Source organism: Aphelocoma coerulescens, unplaced genomic scaffold, assembly GCF_041296385.1.
Source record: "Aphelocoma coerulescens isolate FSJ_1873_10779 unplaced genomic scaffold, UR_Acoe_1.0 HiC_scaffold_39, whole genome shotgun sequence".
Classification (NCBI taxonomy): domain Eukaryota; kingdom Metazoa; phylum Chordata; class Aves; order Passeriformes; family Corvidae; genus Aphelocoma; species Aphelocoma coerulescens.
The window spans coordinates 543,803-560,039 of record NW_027183733.1 but is presented as its reverse complement, the minus strand read 5'-3'; the positions used below and the strand labels follow the sequence as shown (position 1 = coordinate 560,039).

The window sequence follows — 16,237 nt, the reverse complement described above, 5'->3', positions numbered from 1 at the left end:
GAGGATCTCGGGGAAGTTCCCTAAGATCTACCAGCACCCATCCTACTTCCAGCTGGAGAAACAAAGGCCGATAGCAGAAGTGGCAACAGAGCCTTGGAGCACAATCTGATGGAAGATGCAGAAACCTGCAGGCAAGCAAGAGGGCCCTGCCCTTTCTTTGTCTTCTTCTCGAAAGAAGAATCCTGTGGCAATGAAGACTGGCAGGACTTGGTCAGCTGGAGGGGCCCCGCTAACCTTGGTCTTGTCTCTTGCATTCTTTGCACAGTCAGTATTGCCTGTGACTCTGGAGGCTGGCAGGGACCCTGCTTGAGCCCCCCCAGGCACCTGGGGGCATTTTCTGAGGAACGATGCAACAGAGACATTCTTGGTTCTTGGGTGCCTTTGAGGGGAATCTGGCCTAGGTCAGCAATCAGGGCCTTGAGATGGTTCTGCCAAGCAAAGGCATCAGCATGCCAGGCTGGTCCAGATCCCAAAGGCTTCAAGTTACAGGACCCAAGGCGGAGCTGCTGGATGTGTCCAGCTCCTTACACTGCAGCTTGGGCAGTGTTAGCACACCCACCTCACAACAGAACACACCCCTAGAGGGAAAGAGCTACTCCAAAAGCCTTTGTCTTCAGAAAAACTCTAACTGAAGGCTTGAAAGAAAAGAAAATGAAACACAACATCCAGACAACCAGACGCGTCTGCACGGAGAGTTCAGAACTCTGCCACGTAGGAAATGCTGCCAGAGCCCCTGGCAGGTGCAAAGATGGCAAAGAGGGAATCCATTCCCACAAGGCAGAGTCCCACAGGCTTTCATTTACCTGGCTTTTTCCTTCTCTAGGGTGTTCAAGGAAGCCCAAAGTCCCGAATTTTGGCGTGCCACTTCTTCCCATTGACTCCTTTCCATCTCCAAGTTCTTCAGGTGCACTTGCAGCTCCTTGTTCTGATGTTCTGCCTCCTCCAGCATCTTCTGGAGCTGCTCAACCTGCAACAGCTTCTGCCTTGACTGCTTCTGGGCCTCCCTCACATCTTGCCGGGCTCTCTGAACAATCGTTGCCTGGGACTCTCTGGAGGCTGCCAGCTGAGATGTCAACTCTCCCACCTCCAGTCAAACAGAACAAAGCAGTCAGAGGCTACAGCCACAGCCTGTCACTGTCAGCCACAGCAGAGGCTGTGAGAAAAGGCAAAGGCCAACTTTCCATTTCTCCCTGTCCTCAGAGCACCAGATTCACAATGCATACGGACAACTTGTTTCAATCTCTACGTGGCCCACCAAGGGCACCTGAAAAAGCACCTCCCACACCAAGGCCAGCAAGAAGAGGCCAGCAGGAATCCGTGCTGATGGTTGCTGGCCAACAGCCCAGAGGACTAGCCCAGCTGTCCAGGGCAGCAGCTGAGATTCAGCAGAGCACCGAGGGTCCTTCAGAGCAGCTGCCAAGGAGCCCAGAGCACGAGGCAGCCCCAGGGACCACCCCAGCAGCTGCTGCTCTGCCATGGAAAAGCAAGAAGGGCACAGACCCCCTGCTGGATGCTGCGGTGCCTCTGCTGTTTCACTCACCTGCTTTTGTAGAGCCTCCCTCTGCTCAAGGAGGAGATTCATTTCCTCTTTGATGCCTCGTAATTCTTCCTTGTGCCTCTTCTGCGCTGCCTGGATTCCCCTCCGAGCTTTCTGCAGCTCAGCTTGCAGCTTTGCCTGGATGGTCTGGCAACAAAATGCAGAGCAACTTCCTGCGACCTGCCCTCAGGCTCAGCTTTTCCCACTTGCTCTCTCAAAATCCCATTCCTTCAGCGACTTCTTTTGGCTTCTCTACCCAGCTCTGCTTCCATTGTAAGCCTTGCTTCCCGGGCCTGAGCTCTGGAGCTTGCCAGGCTCTGTGCTGCCAGGGCCTGAAGCAGCCCTTGCCTCCTGACTCCCAGCACCTGCCTTTTGTGCCCTTGCCACTGCCCTGCACTCTGTTCCCTGCCTGCTCAGACTTACCTGCCCCTTCTCTTGCTGCTCTTTCACCTCCTGCCTGAGCTGCTGCACCTGCTGGCAGGCTTGGCTTAGCTGTCCCCGAGTTTGGAGCAGTGTCTCTGATAAAGAATTCTTCTCCTTCTGCTTTTCCAGCAGGACCTGCACAGAAGGAAAGAGCAGAGGGCTTGACACTTCCCCTGCAAACTCTGTGTGGCAAGAGGCAAAGACTGATGGGCTCACGCGCTCTCAGAGCACTCGGCTGCTGCTCCCCTGGGCCACTGTCTGCCCTGGGGGGGACACAGCTTCCCAGAGAGTGACTTAGAACACAGCCCAGGAGACATCTCTGGGTTGCTGTTCAGAAATACTCCAGGCGAGTCTTTAAAAAGATTTGTCTCTTGTCAGCGTTCCTGCTGCGCCCTCCCTGTGCCCACAAAAGAAAAGTCCTACAAACTCAGTTTGGCTATGGACACCGACCAGTACACACCAAAAGAGGACCCTTAAGAGAACAGTGAAGATCCTCCAAGGTAAGTCTTAGGAAAACAGAGCACAAGAGCAGCACAAAAATCCCAACGGAAAGCTGATGTTTCTGCCGGGCTTCCTGTGAGAGGGCTCATTCCTGGGCCCAAAGATAGCCCTCTTCACCTTTCACCTCCCCAAATTCAATGTAGAAGACATGGAGGGCATGCTCCACACAGCCCCATAGCCTGCCATCTCCCACAGCTCCAGCCTTGCAAAAAATCACACCAGTTCTCCTTGCACACTCCCTTACCAACAAAATGTCTATCAGGATCTATTCCAGTGCTGGACATTTTCAGGATGGTTGAGGAAAGCAATTTTGCTTGCTGAAGCAAGTGAAAATTCACAGGGTTTCTCCTTCTCGGACAAAACCCACATCAAAGTGTCCCCTCCTCCAGTGTGCAAAGCAGCTCTCTGCAACGAGGGCATGCCTGGCAGGGAAACGGCTCTTGTGGTGAGCAGTCCTTTAGTGACTGATGGCAGTCTGGCTGATGTGGCCAAAGCAGACTCTCTTTGTGCAGCAGTTCACACCGACAATACCATTTACTTGTCTTACACAAAGAAGGTGTCTCATGGCCCTTGCTGGTATTCAAGCCTGAAGACTACACTGTGGTTTTGAGCTTTTCTCTTCAAAAGCAAAACCTCTGCTGGGTATTTGCCAAACCTACCACATACTCCAGAACTGAGACTGTCTGACAGAGACCATCAGAAACAAACCCTTCTCTCACAGCTCTCCTGTAACACCCAATCCAAACCTCCCCCGGCACACTTGGGGCCGTTTCCTCTTGTCCTGTCCCTTGTTCCCTGGGAGCAAAGACCAACCCTCACCTGGCTGCACCTTCCTGTCACAGGGAGTTGGAGAGAGCGAGAAGGTGTCCCCTGAACCTCCTTTTCTCCAGGCTCAGCCCCCCCAGCTCCCTCAGCCACTCCTTGTCACACCTGTGCTCCAGACCCTTCCCCAGCTCCGTTCCCTCTTTTAGAGGCTCTGGGGCTGCCCAAAGGAACAAATTTTGCAGAAGCATGTAACCCTTTGCTGATGAACATGCATATGCCTGGCTAATAAATGCGTGTGCCATCTTGAGCCAGGTGTGCACAGCAGTGTCCCTCTCTTCTACTGCCAGAAACAGCATCTGGCCTGATCTGGCTGGCACAACTCCCACTCCCACAGGTGCTGCCTAGGAATAAGGTGTCCAGAGCCACGGTAACATCATGCCCCTCTTGCTCCAGCAGCTCCCTCTGAAGCTGCAATTCCTCCAGTGCCTGCCTGTTGACTTCCAGCTCCCTCTGCAGTGATGGGTCTTCTCCCTCAAGTGCAGCCAAGTCCTCCACTGTACAAGAAGGGGCAAGACAAGTTTTCAACGGAAAACCAGCCTCATTTCCAAAACCAACCTCCATCCTGTGCTGCTGCTCCGCCTTTTCCGCCTGGGCTGACGCTTCCTTCAGCTGCTTGCTGTTCTTCTGGCGCAGACTCAAGGCTCCTGGCTCCGGGATTCCAGTGCATTGCTGCAGCTTTTCCTTGGACTTCTCAAGGTTTTCACAGTCACTGCAGAGACAAGGCTCAGTCAGAAGAAGGAAGAGGCCTGAAGAGCCATCGATCCCATTTTCAGCCCTCCACAATGGAGCTGGGGGCAGTGGGCTAAGGAAGACCTTGCTCTTTCCCTCCCAAGGAAATCCTCCAGAGGCAAAGGGAAAGGAAGGCAGGATTTTGCCTTCCTTCAGTGAGAAGCAGTGGCTGGACAGGGGCTCTCAAAGAACAGAATTCAGGGAAGCAGCACGGTGAGAGGAAGGAGTCTTCTATTCCAACATCGCTGTGCATCTCCCAGGCAGCCTTGGGAGTCACAGTAGAGCATGAAAAGCCCTGACAGGACGATGCTCAAGAGCCACACTGAGGCCTACACATGGTAGGGCAGGTGAGTTCTTTGCCCAGAACACCTCTGAACTCCCAGACCTGGACGCAGATTGCCTCTGGAACGCAGGAGGAGGAGGAAGAAACACTCACCTTCTGATTTCTTCCATCACAGAGTCTATGTGCTCCCGGTGGCTACTGAGCCTCTTGCATCGCTCCTCCATTTTCTCAAAACATCGCTGCAAGCGCCCACAATTCTCTGTGGCTTCCCAAACCAATTCCAAGGGATGCTGTGCAGCAGTGGATGTCGGAGTTGAGAGGCTGTTCCTGGAGGCTGCATGCTGGGAACGGTCAGCGCCGGTGATGGAACTGGCCATGCTGTCACTGCCGTCTAACAGCACCTGAAAGCCCACATCCAGCTGTTAGTCAGGTACTCTGTTCCTATTCCAAAGTACCACTGAGATGCCTCTTCTGATTCCACAAGAACCAGTGTCCATTTGTGGAGGACCAGTTTCAAATCCGAGCCAGCTCAGCACAGTTTACTCACCTCAGGGGCTCTGGAGAAACGTCCCTGGTGAGAAAGGCCTCGAGCTCCCTGGAAGAGCATAGGGAAGAGCACACTCAGACTGCATGGCTGCCCCTGAGGCAGTCGCCTCTAAATGCTTCCCAGCCTGGAATTCCAGCTCAGCTCCTTCCTCCCCTCCTTGGGAATATTTTCAGCCCAGTAGGTTGACAGCAGCACAAACAAACATGCTGGAAGGTGTCTCATCACTTCTTAGAACACCACAAGGGGAATTGCCCAGAGCCCCATCCAACCTGGTCTTGAACACTGCCAGGGATCCAGGGGCAGCCACAGCTTCTGTGGGCAACCTGTGCCAGGGCCTCAGCAGCCTCACAGGGAAGAATTCCCTCCCAATATCCCATTAGACCCTGTCCTTTCCCTGCAGGCCCCTGGCTTAAGTCTCTCTCCAGCTCTCTTCCAGCCCCTTCATGCATTGGAAGGTCACCCTGGAACCTTCTCCAGGCTGGACAACCCCAACTCTTGCATCCTTTTCCCTTGGCACAGGTGCTCCAGCCCTTGGAGCATCTTCCTATCATCCTCGTGGCCTCCTCTGCACCACTGGGGATCATCTTGGAGATGTCTAGGAGAAACCCATTCTTGTCTCTGGGAAGCGCTCAGGCTGCGCTGTGAATTGGGCTGAGGGGAAGGCAGTGAAAGCTGCTCCCTTGTTTGTGCCCACACCCTCCAGTGGGACAAGGACGGAGGAGGAGATGTGGGTGTGCTCTGGGATGGCCAGGAGCCCCCCCATTCCCTCCCAGGCCTGTCCCCATGGCCAGCACCAAAGCTGCTGCTAGCTCTGGAACAGCCAACTGTTAATCCCTTGCTATTCCCAAAGGGAACTGTTCCCAGTGGCACAGCCCAGGCCCACCCAGGCCCCTGCTGGGCTTGGCACAAAGAGGGCAGCAGCTCTCTCACTCACCCGCCGGGTCTCCATCTGCCCCTTGGCACGAGCAGTGACCAAATGTCAGTGTCCAAAGGCCGTTGGCCTTTGCAGGGTCTAAACCCCAATCTCCAAAGGCCGTTGGCCTTTGCAGGGTCTAAACCCCAATCTCCAAAGGCTTTTGGCCTTTGCAGGGTCTAAACCCCAATCTCCAAAGGTTGTTTGACTTCGCAGGGTCTAAACCCCAATCTCCAAAGGCCGTTGGCCTTTGCAGGGTCAAACCCCAATATCCAAGGGTCGTTGGCCTTTGCAGGGTCAAGAGCACAAAATCAAAGTGCTGTTGGCAGTTGCAAGGTCAAAGCCCCAATGTTCAGGAGCTGTTGACAGTTGCCAGGCTCCAAACCCCAACATTCCATGGGCTGTTGATGGTTGCCAGGCTCCAAACCCCAACATTCCATGGGCTGTTGATGGTTGCCAGGCTGCAAACCCCAACATTCCAGGGGCTGTTGGAGAGGCCCTCCCCTGGCTCTCCACCCATCCCAGCTCACTGCTGCCCGGCACCTGCACCAGCACCCCCACATCCCCACAGCCCAGCCGGGCAGCTGGGCAGGGACCTGGCTCATAACATGAGTTCAAAGTTGCTGGCCCAGACAGCATCAGTTTTAAGGCTCAGCATTCCTGAGACCCGCATGCTCTTTAGGGATGCGCTTAGTTCCTGAGTCACAGGAATTTGTCTGTCTCCCCTGACAAAGGGGAGGTGTAAGAAAAAGCCTCAAAAGGTTCTTGGTGCTTACAAATATTCATGGAAAGTAAAGCTCTGCATCTAGAACAGCCACATGAGGAGGAAAAATGGTGTTTCAGGGTCTTTTCAAATTCCTACAGAGAAATGCCAGGAGTTGCAGTGTTTAAGGCTCATAAAAGAGATTCAGAATCCCGAGACAGACACGAGTGCATTTTTTTCTCTGCTCTCTGTTTGGCAACATATCACTAGGTCTTCTAGGCAGAAGAAAAGTCTTGCTGCTTATTTCAAAGATTCCTCGTGTCTTGGGGTGACCTTATGATGTGTAGCCCATATCGCTGCCTATGCCCAGAAATTAATTTCTATGCCTCTAAACTGAGCACAACTTTTTCAAAGCAGTTTGCAGCTTGTTCAAGGTCACACACAGATAGCGGGGTTTTTTTCCAGCTGCGGCAGGGGAGGGAGGAGGCACCTGGCTTGCGGCTTCCCGGTCAGCTTTTGGCCAGTTGTTCAGCTTCTTTTTCTCCGGAGAGAGAGGTGAATTTTTTTTTCCTTCCCTGGAATTTCGGACTTTCTCCCTTTTCCACTGGACTGCTACAATATTAGAACACATCAGGAGGACTTTCCACCGAGCGCAGAGGACCTGGCCTTGGGCCAAGCCCCAGCTCCGAGGAGACCAACAGGAGGACTCTAACACTTTCCCAGGTTTTTTCTCCACAGCGAGAGATTTTATTGTTTAGCATTATTTTCCTTTTCCCGTGTGTTTGTTCAATAAATAGTTTTATCTCCTTCACTTTCCTTCAAGGAAAATTTATTTTTTCCCAAACCTGGTGGGGGAGGGGTGGTTGTGCCTTCTCTCAGAGGATATATTTCTAAATTTGGCCAAACCGGAACACCTCGCTAGGAACAGACCTTCCAGAACCAAATGCTTGGAAAAGCTTTGGTAGATATTTTACTCCTTCATCTTTGAGAACATTCATCTGTGTCCTAGGGAGAATTTTTGTGCCCCAGTTGACAGGAATTGGTTTCTGGCAGGGTACAAATCGTCTGGGGAAGAGAAGAGCGGCACCTGCCTTCTCCAGGGCCTCTCCAGACTCTCTCCAGAGACTGACGGCCCAGGGATGTCACTGCCAAGTTCAGCTTCAGAGACCGATGCAGCTTCGAGTCTCTGCTTCCAGAACAGCAGCTTTGGGCTCCTTGAGCACAGCTGCAAAGGAGCAGGACAGCTCCCGGTGAAGGTCTGAGCTCCTGGCTGGTCCTTGCACAGCTCTCAGTGTAGTTCTGCCAGTGCTGTTGGTCTCAGGCCACCTGTGACTGCAGCAAGGACACCTGAAAGAGGCAGAAAGCCCAGCTCAGACAAGCCCACGTGGGCAGGAGCATCCGCAGCCCCACGGTACCGGCTGTGGGGGCAGACACAGCCTCCAACTCCAGCCCTCACCAACACTCTGCCCTTGGGGAAGGGGAAAGGAACAGGCTCCCACTAACTGCCCCTGAACGGAGCTCAGATGATCAACAAGTCCAGTTCATGGCTGGCAAACCCTTCCCTCATACAACCCTCAGCCACCACAGGTCGGGGAGAGAGAGTTCCGACAGGATTTAGGAACCCAGCTCTGATTCCCAAAGCACGCATTCTGGCCACTGACCCCTTTCTCCACGGGCTGTGCCTCAGCACGAGGGCCTCAGCTCCCCTGAGCTCCTGGAGGACTCTCCTACTTGAGCTGCTGGACAGCCAGCCCCGGCAGGAGGGGAATTTGGTGCTTGTGTTATAGCAGGTTGGCTTTCCCGGGCTGGTTACCTATATATCGATAATTAGTTGATGAATTGTTAAATAAAGTGCCTAATTAATGTACTATGAATTTAAATAGTTATAAGCTAATGAGTTAAGTGCGCGTGTGTACAGGAAGCAATGCATGGGTATAACCATTAGAGGCAGGTACAACAGGAACCTGATGGACTTTATAGAAGGATCCTTTTAGAACCATTACCCCATGAGACGATATCAGTACCCAAGACCCTGACTGGAAAAGGAGCTGACCAATGGAATGGATCCAATTAGAAATGATTGGTCAAGGATGCACCATGTTAAAAGGCAATCAGAACACCGGAAAGTGGCCAATCAGTGAGATTGAAAGCGCACCAGTCCTGGAGGTGACAGAGACAATAAAAACTGACCAAGTGCTCTGTACCAGGTTCTCTGGTGGAAACTTGTGGTCCAAGGGAGTACTCGATGTGTCACATTGTTCATTTTTCTGGCTTGTAGTGTAGGGTCTGAGCTTATCTTGGATCCTCGTTCTAAGTTGCTAATTAATAAACAAGTTAGCCTGCCAAAAGGTTTCCCACCTCGTTTATAACACCTGGGGTTTTTTGATGCCTTCTTGAGGCATTTTAGCACCCGAAGCCCCTTTCACACCGCCCCATTTTTTAATTATATGTTAAGTATAGCTTTAACTTCTTTATTCATATTTATTATGCTTCCACTTAATCTCACTTAATCCCGAGGGATTCTTAAAGGGGTTTTGGGGGTTTTCTTGGTTTTGCCACGTTTTTGTGCACAGTCCGCCTTTTCAACCCTCCATTCTTTAAATGTAACAAATATAGCCTTAAATTTTTCTATACTTATACAAATTTATTCCATTTTTGTCAGTTTTGTTAAGTTTTGAAAAGGTTTTGAGGCTTTGTTGGGTCATTTCCGGTACCCACCCAGCCAATGACTGAGGGGAGTTGGGCTGAGGTGGGAACAGCTCTCGCCCCGCCCCCTGTCCCGCCCAGCCAATGACTGAGGGGAGTTGGGCTGAGGCGGGAACAGCTCTCGCCCCGCCCCCTGTCCCGCCCAGCCAATGACTGAGGGGAGTTGGGCTGAGGCGGGAACAGCTCTCGCCCCGCCCCCTGTCCCGCCCAGCCAATGACTGAGGGGAGTTGGTCTGAGGCGGGAACAGCTCTCGCCCCGCCCCCTGTCCCGCCCAGCCAATGACTGAGGGCGCTTTTCCCCGCCCGCCGGTTGGGCGGGAGCCGCTCCCCACTTGTCAGTCAATGAGGGGGGTCCGGCTGAGGCTGGAACTTCCCCCTCTCCCCCTCCCCGGCCGATCACTCCCGCCCCTCCCTGCCTCGCTGCCACTGGCCCCTTGTGACTCTGAATTTTCCCCACCTGCCCCAGTCTGGACTGGTTTATACTGCTTTATACTCCCCCCTCCCCAGGCAGAGGAGCTCCTGTGCCCCCCACCCCGCAGTGGGTAAAATTCACCTCACTAGAAGTTCGTGTCCACAAAGGAGACCGAGGAGTCCTGTAAAATTGCCTTGATTTGGAGAAAGGGAGAAAGTCCGTCAGGTGTGTGTCCAACGGGGTCTCTCCCAATTAGTTGGAGCAAGTAGCCTTCTTTTCTCCTCATTTCCTGGCCGCATTTTCTCCTCCTTCCCTTTCCCTGTTGGCTGCGGTACTTGGAAGGTACTTGGGACTTCCCGATCCACCTATCCGTGTCCCCCCTTAGTATGTGCCCCCTGTAAAACACACGATCCATGAGCATTACAATTAGCTAAATCAAATGATCTATTTTAGTAAGCTTTACTAATTGGCACGGACTGCTGCTCAGCCAAAGTCATGCTGAAGTCCTGAACTTTGGGAAGAAGAACAAAGACTTTATAGGATTATGAATATTAATATCTTTGCCTAGGGTGGATTAAAAGCTAATTAGAGCCCCCCAAACTCCCATCTCACCTCCCACAGACTCCCAGAATGTCTCCGGAGCCACCCCAAACCCCCCTGTTAGCCCCTAGAAACGCCCAAGGGACCCCCCCTGTTGGAAAACCAACCAGTTTAAAACCACTTTTTTTATATAACTTTAGCCAGGTTTCTTCACCTTTGCCCCGGAGAAGGGAACTGAAGCTTCTTTCCAGGGCATTGTTTCTCTAGGTGAGGCCTGAGATGGGCTTAGCATTTCAACAGACTGGGAGTAGCCCCAAAGAGATGAAGGCCATCGACGGAACATCAACAGAACATCAGCGGCCATCTATGAACATCTACCCCAGACTCTGCCTCTGGCAGAGTTGGAGACATCTCCTCCAGAAAAGACTGATAAGAAAATCAAGGAATGAAGATCTAATTAACATCAGAAGAGAAGAAATCTGGATTCCATAGGAGAGCAATTGCTAAGAACTACACTCACTTGGGACCAATGAACACTGACCCAATTTGTTTCTATGACTTTTGACTGTATAAAAGATCTGGAAAATCTAGTAGAAGCCATGTGTCATGGAATGATTCTCTCTGCACACCTGGGCTATGTGTGGATGAGATGATTTCTGGGGTACATCCTGGCCAGAACAATATCCTGGCCAGAATAAAGTAATGCCTTGACTCTCTAACATTAAAAATGTTGTGTGAGGGCTTTGTTTTTCCCACAGTTTTGGTGACACCCCCAGGCCACACATCCAAGGACGTGTTCTCCTTCCACCCGGGGGGGGGGGGGGGGGGGGTAGGGGGGGAGGCTCTGTGGGAGTCTTGGTGTTCTGGGGTCCCATCTAGCGTTCGGGGGGGTTCCCCTGATTTTGGGGTTTCCTCTGATTTCATGCTCCCCCAGTTACATTTTCCTCCCATGTGGGGGAGCTCGGGGGTCCCAGCTTCTTTGGCAGGGGCGTCACCCTGATATTGGGGTCTTACAGCATGATTTTGGGGTGTCCCCCAATTTTAAAGCCCCCTGATTTTGGGGTCCCCCACAGGACATGTTCTCCTTGCATCTGAGGGGGTGGGCAGGTCTTGGGGATCTCCCATCTTGGGAGGTCTGGGGGATCTGGGGGTCCCATCTACTCTTGTGGGGTGTTACAAACAACTTATTGAGAGTTGGCTTTTGCCATATGTTTATGGGTTATGAATTACATTATGAGTTATAATATTAAATATTATGATATTTTCCTTGGGAAATATTAAGACAATGGTATATGTTAAAATGTTTAATGTTGTTAAAATAGTCTGGTTGTAAAGTTGTTTTTTTATAAGGGCTGCATGAGTTTGTGTGCTGTAATGTCAGTTCTGTAAGTGGGACACGCTGTTGCGAGCCAAACTTCGAAGACACAGCCATAAATGTGTGATAAATACATACTATAATATTGGCTTTCCGCAAATGTTAAAATGGATGCTATATGTATAATGTTAAAGTATTTAATGTTAAAGTATCGTTGTTATAAAGATACAGTTTTGCAACAATAACTAATGCCTTTATTTCTGCCATTAACTAAACTTAGACATAACAGTGAAATAGCTGATACAGTTATGCTTGCGATAATTGAACTGTCTGCTTGGTTGGATAACATCCAATGAACGGATGATGAAGACCCCTGCTACTGACATGCCAGCTATCGGCAACTGCCGTCTGCAGAAACCATCGACCAAAGCCCACCCTGGAGGTGATAATAAAAACTGACTGAAACCACAGCCAGGAAATGCGCGTGCTCTAAAAAGGCAGATCCAAGGAGGAGCCATGCTAAACAGTTCCTGGAACATGTAAACTAGTTTGGGGGGGAAGTTTGAATTGGCATGATTGATTATGAATATGCATTAGGCTGATGCAATAGGACAGGTGTGTAAAGGGTGTCTCCGCAATAGCAGGTGCGCTCTTGGCTGAGTGCCAAAGCACCCAGCGCCGTGACTTTTGCTTTATTGTCTTTGTCCCCTATTGTCCTTTATTAAACTTTTAAATCCTAACAGCAGAGTGAACCTCGTTTTTCACAAAAGGAGTGGGATTCCATCCAACGAGGACCCCGACGAGCACAGCAACAGAACTGCGCCGGCTCCTAAAAGAGTGACGTGGGGTGAGACTATGCAAAACTGTACATCAGTGTGCATAAGGCTGATGCAGCCACAGGGGTATAAAAGGTAGCACCACCATTTTGTGATTGAGCCTCTGGCCCCTGGCCATGCTCCCAGCACAATCCCTTTTGCTTTGCTGAATTTTATAGTTCTCAATAAAATTTTTAATAACTCATTTCCATATTGGATCTGGGTTGTTTATAACATGGGGTTTCCCCCTGATTTGGGGGTCCTGTCCCCAGGCTGCACACCCGAGGACGTTTTCTCCTGAGCTGCTCCAGTTCCCGCTGGAGGGGGGAGGGAATCTGTGGGAGTGGTTGGGGTTTAGGGGTGGGGGGGAAGCCCCCCCCTCCCCCCCCACCAGCTACTCCATGGTCTTCCACCCTCCTCCCAAACCCTCCTCGTCTACGGGGGGGCACCAGCCCTCTACTGCCACATATAGGGGGGTGCCTGGGGAGGGTACTGGGAAGGGCTGGGAGGGGATCTAGGGGGAGATATGGGAGGAGTATGTGGGATACAGAGTCCTGGGGAGTCTAGGAGGGAGATATGGTCGGGTAGAGGGTCCGGGGAGGTCTGGGGGGAGTTTTGTGGGGCCCTGGGATGGCTTGGGGGGTATGGGCCCTACACTGACAGGTTGGGGGGGTATCTGCCAAGTTCTGGGGTGTCTTAAGGGGGCTCTGGAGGGGTCTGGGAGGAAGATATGGGGGGTACAGAGTCCTGGGGGTCTTTGGTGGGGAGATAGGGGGGGCAGCAGCCTTCCACTGACAGGTACGGGGCATCCTGGGGGGGTCCTGGGAGGCTCTTGGGAGGTCCTGAGGGCGCTGGGGAGGAAGATATGGGGGGTACAGAGTCCCGGAGGTCTCTGGGTGGTCCTCAGCAGGGGGACATGAGGTGAGTTACGGGATCCTGCGACAGCTCTCGGGGTCTCTGGGGGCACTTATTGGGCTGCCCCTCACCTGCCCCACCCCTGCCCCACCCCTTGCTCATTCCTGCCGCACCCTTCCCCTCATCCTTCCCACCCTGTCTCACCCCTGCCTGGCCCCTGCCCTGCTCTGCCCCTCACCTGCCCCACCCCTGCCACGCTCTCTCGCCTGTGCAGGTTCAGTGTCCGGGTGAACTGCACCGACCTGTTCCATGTGGATCGGCACCACTGGACCCCCCCTGCAGGGTTCGGGTGTGGGGGGGTTCGGGAACCCCGGGAATGCGCCTTCCCCAGAGCCACCGGCATTGGGGACTCATGGTGGCCTGTGGTGAGATCCCCGGGACACCCCCAAATCCATAAGAACCCCCAGAAACCTGTGGCCTTTGGAGAGCAGCTGAGCTCTCCTTCGGGACTCTTAAGGCTTCTGGGTGCTTTTTCAGGGCTTTTTGGAGGCATTTTAGGACCAAAATTGCCTTTTCATCCTCCACATTCCAGAAATAATGCCATGTCCTGAATTTATTCAAATTCAGTCAATTTAGATCTATTTTAGTTACATTTATTAAAATTTTCCAATGTGGTTGAGGCATTTTGTGTCTTTTTGAGGTGTTTTAATGCCCAAATGATCTTTTAACCCTCCACTTTTGAAATACAACATAAATATCATCCTAAATTACTCATATTTATTCACATTTACTCCCATTTTCATCCGTTTTGTTTAAATTCCTGACAAGAATGAGAAGTTGTCTTTACAAACTGTGGGCCTGCTGTAGATAAAGCCACATACTGAGAGGTAAAAGAAGCAATAATGAATCGTGCCGCAACCGGGCCAGGAGACACTTCAGAGACAGAGTCAGAGAAGCGGGTATTTGCTTTATTCGGCGCGCCGGGTGTGTGGGGATCGCTCCTCCAAACACACACACCTGGTGCTCTCTACAACACAGTATTAAGGGTTAAATTATGAATATTCATCACATTCCTTGGGACAGGTGTGGTTACACAAATTATTTCTCGGAAGTCATTAGCATATGGGCCACGCATGCGCTGTGTGTCCTGGTGGTCGCGCTGAGGAAGGCCTCTCCTCTTCCTCGGGGGTCTTTCTGATGGAGGCCAGTAGTCATCCTCGCAGTGAACTTTTTCACCTTTCTCCCTGGGCATGCGTAGTCCTTTGAGGGATGATTCAGCAATCTCTGAGATGATCCTTGTCCCCTCTATCTTGACAAGATTAGGGTGAATTCGGCTTCTCAGGCTTTGTAATGAACATCTTCTGTCTGAACTAACATTGCTGTCTCCCAATAGTTAACTTGTGCTTACATGAGGTAGTTATTGACTGCCCCTTCTTCAATAAGAGGAACCAAAAATTCCATAGGAATTCCACTAATTGACAGGGAGTGTTACTCACTCAAGACTGCCTTAAATCCCTGGACTTAGAGAAAAAGAACAGAAACACAAGGCAAAAGAAAACAGGGGGGAGGGGGGGAGAGGGAAGGGGAGAGTACACATTGGAAGGGGGTATGTTACTAGGCAATTCGGGAAGTCTGTACCTCTCAAGTACCTCAGCCAACGGGGAAAGACAGAGGGAAATGTGGCCGGGAAATTAGGATAAAAAGAAGGCTGGATCCTCCAACAATTTGAGAGACCCCACAGGAAATGACCATGATCACTCCCTTTATGTGAATAAAGTAACAGGATTTCTCTGTCTCCTTTTTGGACATAAACCTCCAGTGGTTTTGGGTTAGTTTTCCTGACATTCCGAAGGGGTTTGGGGTCTTTTCTGGGTCCTTCTGAAGCGTCCCGTCCTGTCGTGACTCCGCCCAGCCAACCCCTGAGGGGACGTTTTGCTGAGGCGGGGACGGCTGGTGCACACCCACGCCCTCCCCTCGCACAGCCAACCCCTGTGGGGAGTTTTCCCCGAGCGCGGTTTCGGCAGGAGCCGCCCCTCCCTTCTCAAGCAAATCGGTGCGGAGGGGGGACCGTGCGACGGCAGCTGAAGCGCTTGGGAGCCTCCGAAACGGCGGGCGGGCCCCACCAGGCCGCCCAATGTTCCTCCCCTCTCCCTCTCTTGCCGCCATTCCCCCCCCGCCCCAGCCCGTCCCTCACGGCCACCGCACTCTGATTGGTCGTCGCCGTGAGGCGCGCTGCGCTCCCATTGGTTCAGCCCTTCCCGAGCCACGCGCTGATTGGCGTTAGCCGCCCCTGCTGCCGCGCTTCTTCTGTTGCCAAGGGCAGCCGCGCGCTGATTGGCCGGCGGGTGAAGAAAGGGGCGGGGCAGAGCGATCAGGGCAATCCCAAGCACAGACTCGGGCTGGGCGGAGAATGGATCGAGAGTCGCCCTGTGGAGAAGGACTTGGGGGTGTTGGTGCATAAAAAGCTCAACGTGCCCCAGCCCCTTGCACTGTCACCCAGAAACCCCCAATGTCCTGGACTGACCTCACAGCGTGGGCAGCAGGGGACAGGGGGATTCTGCCCCTCTGCCCTGCTTGGGTGAGATCCCACCTGCAGAGCTGCCTCCAGCCCTGGGGTCCAGCATCAGAAGGATGTGGAGCTGCTGGAGTGAGTTCAGAGAGGCTGCAGAGATGCTCCAAGGGCTGGAGCCCCTCTGCTCCGAGCCGGGCTGGGAGAGCTGCGGGTGTTCAGCCTGGAGAAGAGAAGGCTCCGGGGAGACCTTAGAGCCATTTCCAGTGCCTAAAGGGGCTCCAGGAGAGCGGGGAGTGGGCCTGGAATGCCAGGACAAGGGGAATGGCTTTCCATTCCAGAGGGCAGGGTTAGAAGAAGTTCTTCCCTGGGAGGGTGGGGAGGCCCTGGCACAGGGTGCCCAGAGAAGCTGTGGCTGCCCCATGCCTGGAAGTGTCCAAGGCCAGGTTGGAGGGGCCTTGGAGCAACCTGGTTTGGAGGCAGATGTCCCTGCCCACGGCCAGGGGTGGCATAGGATGAGCTTTGAGGTCCCTCCATCCCAGACCAGTTGGGGATTCTATGCTGAGGAGAAACATCACGCTAGGGATGGCTAATCCAGGGGGTGCCAAGCTGCCACGGCATCAT

At 52.7% G+C, this 16,237-nt stretch overlaps 1 protein-coding gene across 1 annotated transcript in view; it reads right to left on the bottom strand.

Moving 5' to 3' along the window:
- Positions 1–16,237, bottom strand: part of LOC138101663 (centrosome-associated protein CEP250-like) — a 57,761-nt gene that overhangs the window by 16,447 nt on the left and 25,077 nt on the right. Inside the window, exons 17-21 of the mRNA XM_068999436.1 lie at positions 4,846–4,893; positions 4,452–4,699; positions 3,842–3,995; positions 1,541–1,684; positions 804–1,084 (exon numbers count right to left, since the gene is read on the bottom strand). Coding sequence (XP_068855537.1) covers positions 804–1,084; positions 1,541–1,684; positions 3,842–3,995; positions 4,452–4,699; positions 4,846–4,893 — 875 coding nt within the window. The remainder of the gene's footprint in view (positions 1–803; positions 1,085–1,540; positions 1,685–3,841; positions 3,996–4,451; positions 4,700–4,845; positions 4,894–16,237) is intronic.